At 37.6% G+C, this 16,354-nt stretch overlaps 1 protein-coding gene across 15 annotated transcripts in view; it reads left to right on the top strand.

Annotated features, from left to right (window-relative positions):
- CLASP1 (cytoplasmic linker associated protein 1) overlaps positions 1–16,354 on the top strand; it is a 273,403-nt gene that overhangs the window by 181,448 nt on the left and 75,601 nt on the right. For 12 of the 15 annotated variants that reach the window (XM_070769110.1, XM_070769114.1, XM_070769196.1 and 9 more), the window contains 2 exons: positions 6,587–6,694; positions 11,057–11,224. In XM_070769110.1, the coding sequence (XP_070625211.1) occupies positions 6,587–6,694; positions 11,057–11,224 (276 nt within the window). Of the gene's footprint in view, positions 1–6,586; positions 6,695–9,047; positions 9,075–11,056; positions 11,225–16,354 lie in introns of all 15 variants that reach the window. The other 3 variants (XM_070769105.1, XM_070769125.1, XM_070769153.1) reach the window with 1 other exon arrangement.

Genomic DNA, 16,354 nt, shown 5'->3' with positions numbered 1-16,354 from the left:
AGTGATTAGCCTTTTTGCACAATGAAAAAATGTGCCTATATATAGAAATAAAAGTGTTAAACTTCTTTTACTTTTATCTTTAAAAAATATGATAAAAGTTATTTTTGTAGAGAGATAGAGGTAGCAAACTTACAAGTGCTCAACTTTGCAACTTTCTTTCACAAATGCCACGTGTGAGTGCAGTCGAGTGTATTGTGCCCCAGCCAGTGAGTGTGAAGCAGTTCATGGGCCTAGAGGTCCCAGCTCGAGAGTGAAATTTACGTGAAGGGCTTTGCATTCTTACATCTCCACGTGGAGCTCAGGCAGGAGCACAGAGACTCGAATGATGGGAGGCTGTTGAATGATTTTTAACTGTCTTCGGCTAGGTTGAACGTGGGAGAACCATGCTTCCAAGTTAAACCAGTATACCCGGTTCATTTCCTGTCCTGAGGGCTTTTCTAAAAGAATGGCAGTGTGACTGGAAGCAGTTTTCAGCAGCACCATTAAAAGGCCATGATATACAGGTGGTGTTTGATCCTTCCACATAAGTCAAAGGCTGCACTTCTCCAGGTCTCTGTTTTCCTATGGATCTGCTTTTCTCTAGATATATGCATTCTCTAAATGCCTCTCTTGTCTCTCCTTCCAGAATTTTCCCCCCTGATATCCCATTTCAATATCTTTTACTTTTGCTGGCTTTTTTTTTTTCCCCACATCTTCTTTCTGTCTTTGTCAAAACACAGTATGAATGAATATGTCATTAACAGGTCATGGTGTAGAACTGAAGTATATTTTTAGTTTGTTTATTGAATAGACTTTATTTTTCCTAAAGACTATAGACTATTCTATATCATCTCTTTAAAACATATGCAGGTATTTTTAGTAATATTGCCAAATTAATATAAGTACTGAAACTAAACCTCTTCCAATAAAGGAAATATACTTCTTGTTGTTATTGTTAAGTTGCTAAGTCATGTCTGACTTTTTGCAACCTCATGAACTGCAGCACGCCAGATTTCCCTGTCCTATGTCTTCTGGAGTTTGCTCAAATTCGTGTTCATGGAGTCAGTGATGCTATCTAACCATGTCATGGATAGTTTCATATATATATATATCTGAGTACAATACAACAGAGACCCTTTAAACTTCCAAAAACTGATTTTAAGGATGCTCTGAGATTTCTTATGTAATACCTCAGTGAGAGTTAAGAGTTATCGCTAAGACAGCATTTTAGCAGTACTATATATCCATGAAAAGGTGGGTTTGGGGGGAAAAAACCTTTTTATCTTCAAACTGACATGATCTCTCTCTTGACTTTGTCCCAAGCAAAGCAAAAACCAGTCTTCCCTAATTTGTAACTAAACTTTCTTCTCACACAAGTTGTGCTGTCAGTTTATCTTACCTGTGTTATCTAGAAACCCCAACCTGATGGATTAAAATGGTCTGCATTTATAGCTCCCAAGGATGCCTGACAGTAGCAAACACTGAACTTCTACAGAGAAAGCCACTCTCAAATCTGGTTTCTTAGGGTTCTCACAGATTAAAGTATGCCAAGTATGAGCTCATAGTCTAAAATTACATCTATGATGAGTGATAAACAGCAAAGCAAAAGAATAAAAACATAATCTCTTTAATACTTAAGGGTCTTTTATATAATATAAAGTTGCTATACTTAAATGATTAAAAGAAATAAGAAACTTGTATATTTAGCAGTATGCAGAATTCAGTAGTCTAAATGATCTTCCCAACTGAGAACAGATCACTCATCGCAGTGAAGCCACACATCTACATGCTTTAGCAAGAGCAGAAACCCCAAGAGATGAGAGCCAAAGCTGGTTTGCATCTTGAGGTTTTGACTGAATCCTGGAGACCTGGGGCATTGCTATGAGTGTTTAGGGCATGGAGTGACAGAAAGTAAGCTCGAACTCACCCAAGACCTATGTCATCACTGGTGAACAAGAGGTTAACTCTACTAAATAGAAGAGGGTGAGGGAATCTACCCAATCTACCTCAGTTACTGGGTGGAGCAGGGAAAGTTATCTTCTCTGAAAATCTGCAACCATAAATTGGGTCTTCATGCAGATTTTTGCTCAGAATTTATGCTACTTTTGTTATATGAAAAATCCAAATAGATAAGTCAGTTTAAAGTGGCTGTGAATTGCTTGTCTCCATAGGACACTAGCAGAAGCAAACATAGATCCTCATCAGAAGAACTCAACTTCAGTATAGATCTTAAAGAGTTCCCATCAAGTTCCAAGAAAGAAACCACTTTGTTGTCTTGATATTTAAAGAAATAAAAACTTGGAAAGACAAGCAGGGTAGTAAGAGGTTTAGCCCAGGCTAAATACTTTCTTTAAAAAAAAAAAAGTACTTTCAAACCTTATAGCTTTGAACATTCAAATATATGTACTGAACATTCAAATGAATGTATTGAGCAGCTCAGTACATCCAGGAAAATAATCTTATATCAGAAGGTGAAAATAAAGCATTTAATAATTTAATTTAAAAAACAAACATTTTTCACAAATCCTTAGCAATTGGGAATGAGTTTTCTTAACTTGTTGAAATATAGTTTTTATGAAATTCCAGAATTAAAAAAAAAAGGCAAAACTGTGGCTCAAGATAACAAAACCCACTTTGTACTCCTTTTTAGCATTGTGCTCTGTGTTCCAAAACAGCAGGTAAAGTAATCAAAGGGTAGAGTTTGAAGGGAGAAAACAGAAGTCTCATTTGAAGGTGGTTTTCTATTTAGATAATGCCAAATAATCTACATGTAAATGGGTAGAATTAATAAAAGTTTAGCGAGATTCCTAGAGTTAAGATCAATATACAGTGGTTGTATTCTTGTTTGTGAACAAATTAGGAGATACAATTTAATAAACTAAATTCTGTATAATAAAAATAAGGCCCCTTTGAAGAAGTCTACAAAATTGTGTAAAGCTTTTGGGAAAATTTATAAAGCTTTATAGAAAAACACTGAAGAAAGTGATATAGAGAAAACAGTAATGAATGGAAAGTTTGATATCATAAAGCTGTCTTTCCCAAAAAAATTAATCCCAGGTTCCACAATTCTAGTCAGACTTTCACCCCGTCTATTTATTGCATGTTCACATGCATATGCAAGAGAGCAATGATCTTAGTTTTCTGAATGTTGAGCTTTAAGCCAACTCTTTCACTCTCCTTCACTTCGATCAAGAGGCTTTTTAGTTCCTCTTCACTTTATGCCATAAGGGTGGTATCATCTGCATATCTGAGGTCATTGACATTTCTCCCGGCAATCTTGATTCCAGCTTGAGCTTCATCCAGCCCAGCATTTTGCAAGATGTACTCTGCATATAAATTAAATGAGCAGGGTGATAATATACAGCCTTGACGTGCTCCTTTCCCAATTTGGAACCAGTCCGTTGTTCCATGTCTGGTTCTAACTATTGCTTCTTGACCTGCATACAGATTTCTCAGAAGTCGGGTAAGGTGGTCTGGTATTCCCATCTCTTTTAAGAATTTTCCACAGTTTGTTGTGATCTATATATACAGTGAAAGGCTTTCATGTAGTCAATAAAGCAGAAGTAGATGTTTTTCTAGAATTCCCTCGCTTTTTCTATAATACAATGGATGTTGGCAATTTGGTCTCTGGTTCCTCTGCCTTTTCTAAATCCAGCTTGAACATCTGGAATTCTTCAGTTCACATAGTGTTGAAGCCTAACTTGAAAATTTTGAGCATTATCTTGCTAACATGTGAACTGAGTGCAGTTATATAGTAGTTTGAGCATTCTTTGGCATTGCCTTTCTTTGGGATTGGAATGAAAACTGACCTTTTCCAGTCCTGTGGCCACTGCTGAGTTTTCCAAATTTGCTGCATGTTGAGTGCAGCACTTTCACAGCATCTTCTTTTAGGATTTAAAATAGCTCAACTGGAATTCCATCACCTCCACTAGCTTTGTTCCTAGTAATGCTTCCTAAGGCCCACTTCACACTGCAGAATGTGTGGCTCTAGGTGAGTGACCACACCATCATGGTTATCCAGGTTATTAAGAGCTTTTTTGTATAGCTCTTCTGTGTATTCCTGCCACCTCCCTCCTCTTAATCTCTTTTACTTCTGTTTCTGTCCTCTATTGTGCCCATCTTTGCATGAAGTGTTCCCTTTGTATCTCTAATTTTCTTAAAGAGATCTCTAGTCTTCCTGATTCTATTAATTTCCTCTGTTTCTTTGCATTGTTCAGTTAAGAAGGCTTTCTTACTTCTCCTTGCTATTCTCTGGAACTCTGCATTCAGTTGGATATATCCTCCCCTTGTGTTAGTTGCTCAGTCATGTCCAACTGTCTCGACCCCATGGACTGTAGCCCACCGTGCTCCTCTGTCCATGGAATTCTCCAGGCAAGAATACTGGAATGGGTTGCCATTCCCTTCTCCAGGGGATATCTTCTCTTTACTCCTTTGCTTTTCATTTCTCTTCTTTTCTCAGTTATGTGTAAGGCCTTGTCAGACGACCATTTTGCCTTCTTGCATTTTTTTTTCTTGGGGATGGTTTTGGTCACCACAAAACTGTAATAGTGTAATTCCTATACAGTATTATAAACGTCTGTCCATAGTTCTTCAGGCACTCTTTCAGATCTAATTCCTTAAATCTATTTGTCACTCCCACTGTATAATCATAAGGAATTTGATTTAGGTCATACCTGAATGGCCTAGTGGTTTTTACTACTTTCTTCAATTTAAGCCTGAAATTTGCAATAAGGAGCTCATGATCTGAGGCACAATCAGCTCCAGGTCTTGTTTCTGCGGAATGTGTAGAGAGAGCTTCTCCATATTCAACTGCAAAGAATATAATCAATCTGATTTCTGTATTGACCATCTGGTGATAGTCATGTGTAGAGTCATCTCTCGTGTTGTTGGAAGAGGGTGTTTGCTATGACCAGTGCATTCTCTTGGCAAAATTCTTGTTATCCTTTGACCTGCTTCATTGTGTACTCCAAGGCCAAACTTGCCTGTTACTCCAGGTATCTCTGAACATCCTACTTTTCTATTCCAATCCACTATGATGAAAAAAACACCTTTTGGGGGTGTTAGTTCTAGAAGGTCTTGTAGCTCTTCATAGAAACATTGGACTTCAGCTTCTTTGGAATTAGTGGTTGGGGCATAGACTTGTATTATGTGACGTTAAATGATTTTCCTTGGAAACAAACCGACATCATTCTGTCGTTTTTGAGTCTGCACGCAAGTACTGCATTTTGATCTCTTTTGTTGACTTTGAGGGCTACCCTATTTCTTCTAAGGGATTTTTGCCCACAGTAGTAGATGTTATGGTCATCAGAGTTAAATTCGCCCATTCCTATTCATTTTAGTTCATTGATTTGTAAAGATGTTGATGTTCATTCCTGCCATCTCCTGCTTATGTACGTCCAGTTTACCTTGATTCATGGACCTGGCATTCTAGGTTCCTATGCAGTATTGTTCTTTACAACATCAGACTTTACTTTCTCCACCAGACACATCTATACTAATTTTAATATAGATTCTAGAATTTTTAGGTCTTTCATTCAATTTCTCTTAAAAGTCATTGATTCTTTCTAGCTTTCTTCTTCTTCTTTTTTTTTTTAAAATTAAGTGCCATACTTTATTTTATTGTTCCTTACCTTCATTTCTTGAACCTTTTTCAAGCTTTCGAATTTGTTTTCCTGTATTGCCTTTCTGCAGGTTTCCTCAGTTGATGAGGTCGATGTGCTTTTGAACAACATAAGAAGCCAGTGGGAGTTCAGATTGTTTTGTGTTTTCCCTATCAGTTTGGTATTCTGATTGAATTATGGAAGTTTAGCATTTTGTGTCCCTTTGAAAACAAAGAATCCCTGAATTTAAAAATTAATTTTTAATCATTCTACTCTTACCATCAATGATTGATTGTTTATGAATTCATTTTTATATTGTTTCATGCTTTAATAATTGGCATTAACACATTGCTTTACATACAGTGTCAAATTTTTTTCGTAAATACTTATGACATTACATTATTTTTAGGTCATTTCTCTAGGTACTCCTAATATTGATTCTTTTAATAAACTTCATCTTTTGTAACCTAGAAACTTGCTGGCATACATGCTTTAAAATAGAAGTTTAATTCTATTTATCAAGACAATATTTATTGTCCAGGGTGTTGTAGTTTTTGTTGATTGCCAGGTTAAGAAGATTTTTTGTTTATTTGTTTGTTTTCCATTTACTCTTTTTTTCCCCTATAGTGTTTTTATGAAGATGACAGCTAATATTCTTTTTTGCTTTTTGGAAATATGACAGATTATGTAGACAACAGGAGAGAGAATTTAATTTTAAAAAATTGTGGAAAAATTATTCAGGTGACTGTGAATATAGAATATGCTGAAATAGTTGAAACAAAAGCACCTGATAGGTGCATGAGTATCTCTGGGGAGCTTCTGACATGTCTGTAGAATTTGTGTATACAGACCAGTACACATGTGTGTGTCAAGACCACACATAGGGGAGACCTGCTGCCCTGGAGGTGACTCAGCCCATGCCCCTTGTTTGCGGTCTGGGTGCTTTTCTGAGTGGGTCGCACTTACTGGAAACATTATGGAAGCACTGTGTTTGCTGTGTCCTCCAGGTCGGATCCGCACGCGACGGCAGAGCTCCGGGAGTGCCACCAACGTCGCCTCTACACCTGCCGATAGTCGGGGCCGCAGTCGCGCCAAAGTGGTCTCGCAGTCCCAGCGTAAGAAGTATATTTTATGCTGTCTGTTATCTTAGTTTTATCCAACTTCTGCAGTTGGAAATTTGTATTATTTTTATCGACTTTAGAGGAAAAACACATTTTTGTGACGCTAAGACACTGAATGATCTTTATGTATGTTGGATAAGTTTACAGAACGGAGTATTCCAGTATCTACCTGTGTCTCCTTTCCAAGCGACTTACATTCTGTTTAAATTTTGTAAGCAGTGAAATGTAGTTTCTCTTCTTCCCCTCAAGCCTTTCAAGTTGAAATGTGTCTGGGCTATGACCCGTTTTGCTGTTGATGAGGACTCCTGATGTAATTTAAGAACAGCACCCTGGAGGTGACTGCTCATGCTGAGGTCTCTTTCCAGTGGCAAGAAGTAAATCCATTCAGAGCTCCCCCTAGCCCGCTGTGCTAACACATCACCCTGCTCCTCTCTTCCTGCCAGTGTGGGCTCTTGCTTTTGCTCAGCTGCCCTCGCTTCCATTATTGCTTCTCTGTATATGTCAAGCCACTTGATTCTTAGCATCACCCATGAGAGCACCCATGCATGGGATCAGTGTATCCTCATCCAGGATCCAGTCCTGATGTCTCACTTCCTGGCCCCATAGGCTTCCCTGTCTGTGCACATGGAGTGGGGCGGGTGTCAGGGTCCTCCTGGGCAGGGCAACCATGCCTGAGGAAGGCTGCCCTTCCCTCAGCAATGCTCTCATCAGCTGATGGTGTCTGCCTGGCTTGTGTAGAGAGTGGCTAGTCAGCAGCCAGTCCTTAGTTCCTCTCATAGATGCTTAGAAGTTCTTTCTCAGCTCCTCCTGAATTTAGGTACTTTCTCAGGTCCCCTTGATAATTAAGAGTCCTCATGTTGAAACAAGCTTTTATTTTCTTTCTGAAAAGAAAGTGCAAAGTCAGTCATATTATTGGAAGGCTATACAACCCAGGCTTGTCTGATACAGAAGCCCATGCTTTTAGTGTCTTACACCATGCAGTACAACATAAGTTGTGCAGGTGTAGTTCAGAAACTTCTGCTTAGGGAGTAATATCCTGGCTCTGGTTGTTCTGTTGAACTCTAGTGATGCCTGGAGTCACAGATAGATATAATACTCAGGTCACAGGACTCATATCTTAGCACAAGGAAGTTTTTCTTGACAGAAAATGTTTAGGACTCAGAGAATAGGTCAATATGTTTGAATTTAGTTGAATTAAAAAAATGTCTCAACCCTTCAGCTGTACAAGTTTATTTTCTTCCATGGAAAAAGTTGAACAGTGTTTTTTATGTTTTTTTATGTCTGCTATTCATTGGCAATGGTCTCTGCAGGGGTTCCTGCCCCTCGCTGGGTCTTCTGCTTAAGAGGTGGCGAAAATAAAGTCCCTTCTGTAGTGGGAAATGATAGAGCTTTAATTTTTCAGTATTATAAAAATATTGCACCTTGCATTGGGGACCCATTTTAACTCTTCAGTTTTATTTTATTCCCCAAATGCCACTCACAGGAAAGAGACACCACCAGCAAATGATCAAGCCTGGACCTTAAACTTATAGATATAAATCAGATATTTTTTAAAAATTATTTTAATAGGAGGTAAATATGAACACATCTGTATATTTTACAAATGTAGATATACTAGCATTCATAGTTCAGGTTTAAGAGTAAGTAGGTTTCATTAATATTAAATTTAGGACAATAGCATATTTTAAATAGCTGAGGATTTAACTATGTGAGGATTAATATTTAAATATTGAAGAATTTGGCATTAGACATTGTTAAGATGAAACTAGTTAGCAGCAGTTTCTTTCACTTTGTTGATGTTTATGGAGCCCTTCCTATGGTGAGCACCGTGTACAGTGGTATAGAACACAGATGGTAAGTCACTTGCTGGAACTTCCCTGGTGGTCCAGTGGTTGAGACTCCATACTTCCACTGCAGGGGCCATGGTCAGGGAACTAAGATCCTGCATGCCGTGCATGGCGGCCAAAACAAAAGTAAGAAAAAAAAAGATGCCATCACTTCTGCCAGGCTGCTCAGAGCTAGAGAGCAGGTGCCCCCCATGGGGCCCAGCACTACCTCAGTCTTCCCTGTATCTCATCCACCTGCTCTGTGCCTGGCGCAGGATAGGTTCATAAGTGTTTTCATGTTTCATGGACAGATACAAAATAAATGCTAATACAGTATGATGTGTATAAAATAAAAACAAGTACAGAAGTAGACTAGGAGGAACAAGACCTAGGAAAAACAGCTTTTGCTAATGTGTTTGTAAACAGACCCATTTGTGCTATGTTGCATGCTGACCTCTGTATTGTGTTATTGTCTTTTAATCCACTTTTTGCCTGTCCTTTGGTCTGCTCTCATAACCCAGGATCCAGATCTGCTAATCCTGCTGGTGGTAAGACATTTCTCTTCTTGCTGGTTTTTTGTTTGTTTGTTTTTTGCATTTTCCCACACCCCATGTGCCTCGCACAATATTAATTTCTCTCTTTATTATGAGCTTAATCTTTCTCCATTTTTTCTGTATGTTCAAATTCTAGTGTTTGAAATGGATTTCTTTTCTCCTTTTATACATCCTAATAGTTTGTGTGCTCAAATTTTATGGGCAAAATTAATAGATCCTAAAGTAGGTTCTTCATGATAATGTGTGTTGATAATTTTTATAATGAATTTCACTTAAATTGTAGTTAAGTCATTAAAAAGTACTAATTTTGGTAAGTAGTCATCTTGGTGTTTCATTTGAATTATGGAAGGGTGTGTGTGTAATTTCCAGGTAAGTTTTATTTCAAAGGTTTCTACTGTCCAGATCATTCTTATTCTTCTGCATAATAATGTGTGCTTGATATTTATGAATTTTGTTGCCTTCTGTACTTAAGGGGATGATCTACCTAAGTTAATGACTGCCATTTGGGTATATTGATCTGATCCTTAGATTTGCTGCTTGCTTTAAGAAAGAATTTTGTTTTACAAGAAATGGTTGTATAAGTATCTAGTCACTTAGCCATTTATAAAAATTGCTAACTATATATTATGGGTTTTTGTTTTTGTTTTAACTTTTATTGGAGTATAGTTGATTTATAACATTGTGTTGGTTTCAGATGTACGGAAAAGGGAATCTGTTATATGTATGCATATATCCACTTTTTTTTTAAGAATCTTTTCCTATATACATCATTACAGAGTACTGAGTAGAGTTCCCTGTGCTATACAGTAGGTCCTAAATTAGTTGTATATTTTATATATAGTAGTGTGTGTCTGTCAATCCCAATCTCTCCAAGTTTATCCCTCCTGCTGCTGCCTTCCCCATATTATGTTTTTGATTTCTCATTTTACTGCATACATATCACAGAATGTATTCTGCATAATTTCTACTTTTGTAGGGTTTTTGAGCCTTCCTTTGAGACTTAGTACATAGTTTTTATGGAAATGTACAAGAGAACGTACATCTGTTTGTCGGACTGTACGTTTGTGTGTATGGAAAGGTATGTTTATGCATATCTATATGGTTTTGACTGCTCTGTCATTTTATGACTAGTATGTTAATCTTTTATTGATATTAATCTTTCTGAGAGGTATGTAAATAATTACGGTCTTTTCAGTTTCTCTCTGTATTTTTATTATTTTATATCTCAGGGCTGTGTTACTTGTAGCATAAAGTTTCATGATTATTATATCTTTAAGGATAATTATTTTCTTTTTGAAGTTCAGTGTTTTATTCTATTTTGTTATTTTATGTATGTTGTCTCTTACAAGCAACATGCAGTTGAATTTCATTTCAGTTTTTTTAGACCAACCCAGGAATCTCTGTCTTTTAATAGATAAATGTAATCAGGCCACATTTATTATGATTACTGGTATATTTGAGATTATTACTACCATTTTATTTTGTAATTTTTGTTTACCATATTTCTGCCCCCTTTTCCATTTGTTACATTAATGGAATCTTAGATCCATTTTCCTTCATTAATGTTTAAGAAATTTTTGTTATATTTCTATTCTTTTAGCCATTTTTAACATATCCACTCCTTTAGGAAGCAAAACAATTATTTAATAAACACCTTTGTGATTATTGGTAGAAATTTGTTATAGAATAGGGAGACTTTTTGTTCTGAACCTGAGCTTATTCTTTTGAATCAGAAATTTGGCAGCCATTTTGATAGAATTCCATCATTCGTTCTTCTGTGTAAATATTTATTATAATTTGATGTTCTTTTATGCTCCTTCATTTTTAAAAAATATTAATGATATTATCAACTAGAAAACTATTTTTACACAAAGTTTTTTTGGTATTTGATCGGAACTACTGTGTAAAGTGACTTCTGAAATTACTTATTTCTTGATTTACGTTCATTATTCAATTTTGTTTTGGTTTACTTTTAGCTGGCAGCCGATCCAGTTCCCCAGGGAAATTGTTGGGAAGTGGTTATAGTGGCCTTACTGGGGGTTCCTCAAGAGGCCCACCTGTGACACCCTCTTCAGAAAAACGAAGCAAGATTCCCAGGAGTCAGGGATGTAGTCGAGAAACAAGTCCAAACCGCATAGGATTAGGTAAGAATTCTCAAAGGTCTTAAAACACCATTCCCAACCTGGTCGTAAGTTTCCTGTAGGAAATAGCTATTTTTGAACTGAGGATGTCATTTTGTCTGTGTTAAAAAGACATTTCAGTGTGTGCTTTTTACAGATTGCAGCATGTTTAGTTTTCATTTATGACTAAAAAATACGTGGAGTTTACCTTCAAAGTCATGGGAAAGAATCACACCATTGTAGGCTTCTATGTTTGAGAATCATTTTGTAAAACCTTAAAATTGGGAGAATGGGCAGGATTTTTTCTTCCCAGTTAGAAGCAGTGCTGCTTTTTCTTTCACTGAATAGCACTAAGTAGCCATTAACCAGTACTCTTGCCTGGAGAATCCCAGGGACGGGGGAGCCTGGTGGGCTGCCATCTGTGGGGTCGCACAGAGTCGGACACGACTGAAGCGACTTAGCAGCAGCAGCCATTAACCTATGTAAAATTTCAAAAGCAATTTGTAGGGTCCACCTCTGGAGGAGGGCATGGCAACCCACTCCACTATCCTTGCCTGGAGAACCCCATGGACAGAGGAGCCTAGCAGGCTACAGTCCATTGGGTCACAGGGAATTGGACAGAACTGAAGTGACTGAACATGCACGCACGCAGGGTACACATTTATTTTGATTTTGATCTTCTCTAACCTAACTAGTGAAACTTACCATCAAAGAATATGTGTAGTTACTTTTGCCATAATATTGTTCAAACATAATCATCAAAAAGAGGAAAACTATTTTGTGTTGTAGTATTTAGTTTCTTTGTAATAGTGTGTAGAGTAGTGTGAATATGAATAACTCTCAGCAGCTTAACAGCCTCTTACTCTATTAACATCTAACTTGTATGCTACCTTCTTAATAAAAAAGTTAGAAGTCTTTTGTAACACTTTGTGAAAAATCTGTGTTCAGACTCATATTTTTACCTCCTTTCTAAGAGTGAAAACCTACTAATGTGAAATCAGAGCACTATATTCTTTAGTCCTGTTGGCTTATCTGTCTCCTTTATTCATTTATCTTATCAACAGCTTTTACATGAATGTTTACTATGATGTGTTGGGAATATTGTGAAACCTTTTAATTAGAAGAGAAATGTAATATATTCAACTTGTGACTTCAAAGAGCTTGTGGTCTTAGAGGCGAAAATGTGAGACCATTTGACAGATATTCTGACGGGTGCTCTGGGCCATAGAACAGGAATGTTCTAGGGCCCTTGTCTGCCCCACTCCTCCCAGATTTCCTTCCAAGGCAGGCTTCCCAGAGAAAGTCGTGTTTCGATGAGGTATAAGGTGGCAATAGGTATGGCGGGGAGATGAGGAGAATCTACCTCCTCAGGTAGAGAGTAGCCTGTGCAGACGCAGTCAGACAAGAGGGAGCATAGTGTACTGTGGGACCTCTGGTGATTCCTCTGACGGTAGCTGAGGAAGTTTGACAGGGTAGGTGGGAGATGGGGCAGGACAACTGGTAGGGTCCAGCTCACAAATGTCCTTGAGGGCTGCCTGAGCTTCAGGAAGGCAGGAACAGTTATTTATGAAGTAGCATCAATAGGATTTGGTTTAACCAACATTTCTGAAACAAATAAGAAATGTGATCAAGCCATGGTTTTGTTAATTCTATGCAGTGCTGACTTTCTGTGGGCATTACATCATATGGTCCTTGAGCTGAACAGCTATTTAGCTCTGGCATGGGGCTACAACCAGAGAAAATACCATGACTGGAATATCTAAATTTCAGATTTGTTGCTATAAAATAGGTGTATTTAGATCTGGTTTTGCTTGGGAAATACATTTGATTTCAAATCTAGATGTGAAGTTTCAGCTGTCCTTTTTCCATAATTAATTTTATAAGATTATAGAATGTTTTTTGGCAACCCAGATTTGTTTCATACTTTTAAAAATTCTTTTTGGGGGGAGATTTTACTCTTTATATTTATTAAAGATGCCATTTTTACTGCCTTCTTGAAATTGGGAAATAATCCGACCTTGATTATCTGACATAACTCTAGGACCTGGTTGTCTGTGGTCTTAACTGTGAATTGTGCATTGTGCATTGTGGGTAGTTGAAAAGATAGCATTTCATAAGCCATAAAAAAAGTCGTTTGGAACATCATCCATCACAAAAAACTAAAGAGGAGCCTGTTGCCTTCCAGAGAGTTCTGATCTGAAACATTATTTCGAAGAAAGTTGTTTCCTTGGTGCTCATTAAGAGGATTAGTTCCGGGTGGAGCTTTGAGGTCATACATCCAATTCTGGTTAAAGAAGATACTTTATGTAAATATTTGCACATTGTGAGAATATATATGCACAGATTATAAAAATATGTATAAGTAAAGTGTATCTCCACTTCTTCCTCTGTCACTACTTAAAGATTCCATTTTATAGAGTGTCATATTAGCATATTTCTGTAATAGAGTGTATGCTTCTTCTCTCATTTAATATATACTGGGTATATGCTTTGTGTCTATAAACATTTGATTCATTATACTCCAAAAAGTTAGGAACACTTTTTAAGTACATTTTCTGTAATCCTCAAACCAGTTTATAGTTTTAATCATAGCTAAACTAGGCTTGGAATTTGCATTGAGAATTGATTCTAGTTGTCTGCAAATTATATTGGTTAATCTATTCTTTTTTGTTTGAAATAATATTTTTTAACTAAATTTTCTTATCTGTGATGAAAGTGATGTCAGAAGTCTTCTACTTTAGCATTTAAGGTTTCTTAAGCAAAATAGAATGTAATTCCTGTTGGATAACTTAAGAGGCAAACCCTGCCATGTTTTTCCTTCTTGACGTCTATTACTTCATAAACTAATGAGATAGATGAGTGTATGTGTGAATTGTTTATTCTGTTTATGATAAAGTCACATGAATAGCTTGATATCTATAGCAATTACATTTTGAAAGTTTGCCTTTGGTTCCCTTCTTTCCTCTGCTTTTGATAGTTCTTATAGGATATTACCTTGAAAGACAAGAGTCAGGATTTCCCTTGAAACATTATAAAAGTAGAGTGTCACTCAAGAAATAAAAACTAGTCAGATGGTTTTTTCCAGGCTTCTCAGCATTCCTTGTAAGCACAGGACTTGACTCCCTAAGAATGGTGCTTTCAGAAAGTTCAGGCGGCACATGTGTTTTTATTGTCTCTTCCCCCTCTGTCACCCCTTTGCCATAACAGATTCTTATGTAGAATGTTCAGTGTGGGCACTCAATGAAAAGACAGAGTGATGCAGAATACTGTGTTTTAGCTTTGACTACCTAATTAATTACAGCCCGAAAAACTTTTATATACTTATTTTAAATCCTCCTTGTAGATTAGTCTTTGGAAGTGGTCTACAAGTGGAATTTTTTTCCTCTTGTGTTTAATTATCCAATATTTGAACTGTTGGTTTCATCACTAAGTGTACTTAAATGAAGCTTGGGGCAAAATCGTGAACAGAATTGTAAGCAGCATTCTTTTTTTCCATACTACTGTTGCCATATGTTAAAGGAGCCAGTCAGCACAAATGGGTGAAAGACCCTTCTCTGAGTCAAACACCAGGACAGTAAACCTTGTTAAGAATTGTGTTTGCTGTTATTTCAGATCACGTCTGCTTATTCCTTCTCATGCTCTTCACTGTCTTCACAAAGCAAGCTCAGCCCACAGAGAGAGCAGAGAACTCATTGCTGTAGTATACCTGTTAAGGGTGTGAGAGCTGTGTAAAAATTCAGATGTGATCAGGCAAAAACTAGAAGAAACTGATTGATTGAGCATGCACATATGTGAAAAACTATCAGAACTGCTCTTCCTACTTTTTGATTGTGTTGGAGTAGGCAATGGAATAGGACTAGAGCTTCACATATGCCTTTCAGCAAGGAATGCAGAAGTACCTACATTACGTTCCTGTACCCTTTTCATTTAAATGGTGGGGAATCTTTCTCTCTCTCACCTTCCTAAGCAGAGGCGGAGGCCCAGAGAGGCTGAGCAGCTGGATCATTGAGTTAGCATGGAGCTGGGCAGGGGGACGCGGGGGGGCATTTATCCATTGGAAGTGGGATTGGTCCCCTAAGGATAAGTGTTATGTCTTGCAGTTTTTAAGCAACTTGTCATTTACTGAAGGGGTCAGTAGATATTCCCTAGTTTTTTAAGGTGCTAAATCAAACATTTAGCACCTGTTGCCTTGGTTGTTATTGTAGAAGTTGTTCAGAATGTTATCAGAAATTGCTGATTAGTCGTTAGTGCTGCTTTGAGTGAAAAGCCAGTACTTCCACATCACTATAGCAAAATAAAGATAAGTTTAGGAATTCCTGAAAGTGAAAATGTTAGTACTCAGTCGTGTCCGACTCTTTGTGATCTCATGGACTGTAGCCTCCCAGGCTCCTCTGTCCATGGAATTCTCTAGGCAAGAATACTGGAATGGGTTGCCATTTCCTTCTCCAGGGTATCTTCCCCACCCAGGGATTGAACCTGGGTCTCCTGGATTGTGGGCAGACTCTTTACCGACTAAGCCACCAGGGAAGACTGGTGAATCCCACATGAAGCCCTGTTTTGACTGACAGCTCAGCTTGCATCCTGCACTTGACCTTGCCTTGCTCACCAGCACAGACCCAAGCTTTTGGACATGACTTAGGTACCTTTAGGGTCTAATTCACCTCTGGCACTGAGCAGAGAACACAATAGGAAGTTGATTTGGCTTTTCACTTCCACATTCTTCTAAGTCAGGCAGTTTTATGATTCTGGTTTGTAAGACATTCTTGTTATAGTTTGGCCGTAAATCTACCTTTTCTCTGAAGTCATAGGCTATGCTCACTGTAATGTAGTAAACATTGCTATTTTCACATCAGTGAATCAGGTTATTTTTTTCTTATATTTCTGACAAAGTAATTTCTGTCTAGTCTAGAATTAGTAGATCCTCTCAAGATGGAAGTGTTTGTTCCCATCAGCTATCACGTAAGTGGCTACACGCTTTCAGTTTGCAAAGTTGTTTCTGAGTATTTTCCCAGTACTGCGTTCCTGTTTCCTCAAAGTGAGTTGAAAAATAAGGGCATCATGATCTTTTCTGAGATTTATGGCCAAGTTATATTAGCCCTTAGGCTTCGTAGGATTCTGTCTTGTCAGTATCCTATGACATGAGAAGGTAATTAG

This window comes from Bos indicus, chromosome 2 (assembly GCF_029378745.1).
Source record: "Bos indicus isolate NIAB-ARS_2022 breed Sahiwal x Tharparkar chromosome 2, NIAB-ARS_B.indTharparkar_mat_pri_1.0, whole genome shotgun sequence".
NCBI classification, from domain to species: domain Eukaryota; kingdom Metazoa; phylum Chordata; class Mammalia; order Artiodactyla; family Bovidae; genus Bos; species Bos indicus.
The sequence above is the reverse complement of the archived record's forward strand: the minus strand, read 5'-3'. Positions and strand labels throughout refer to the sequence as shown.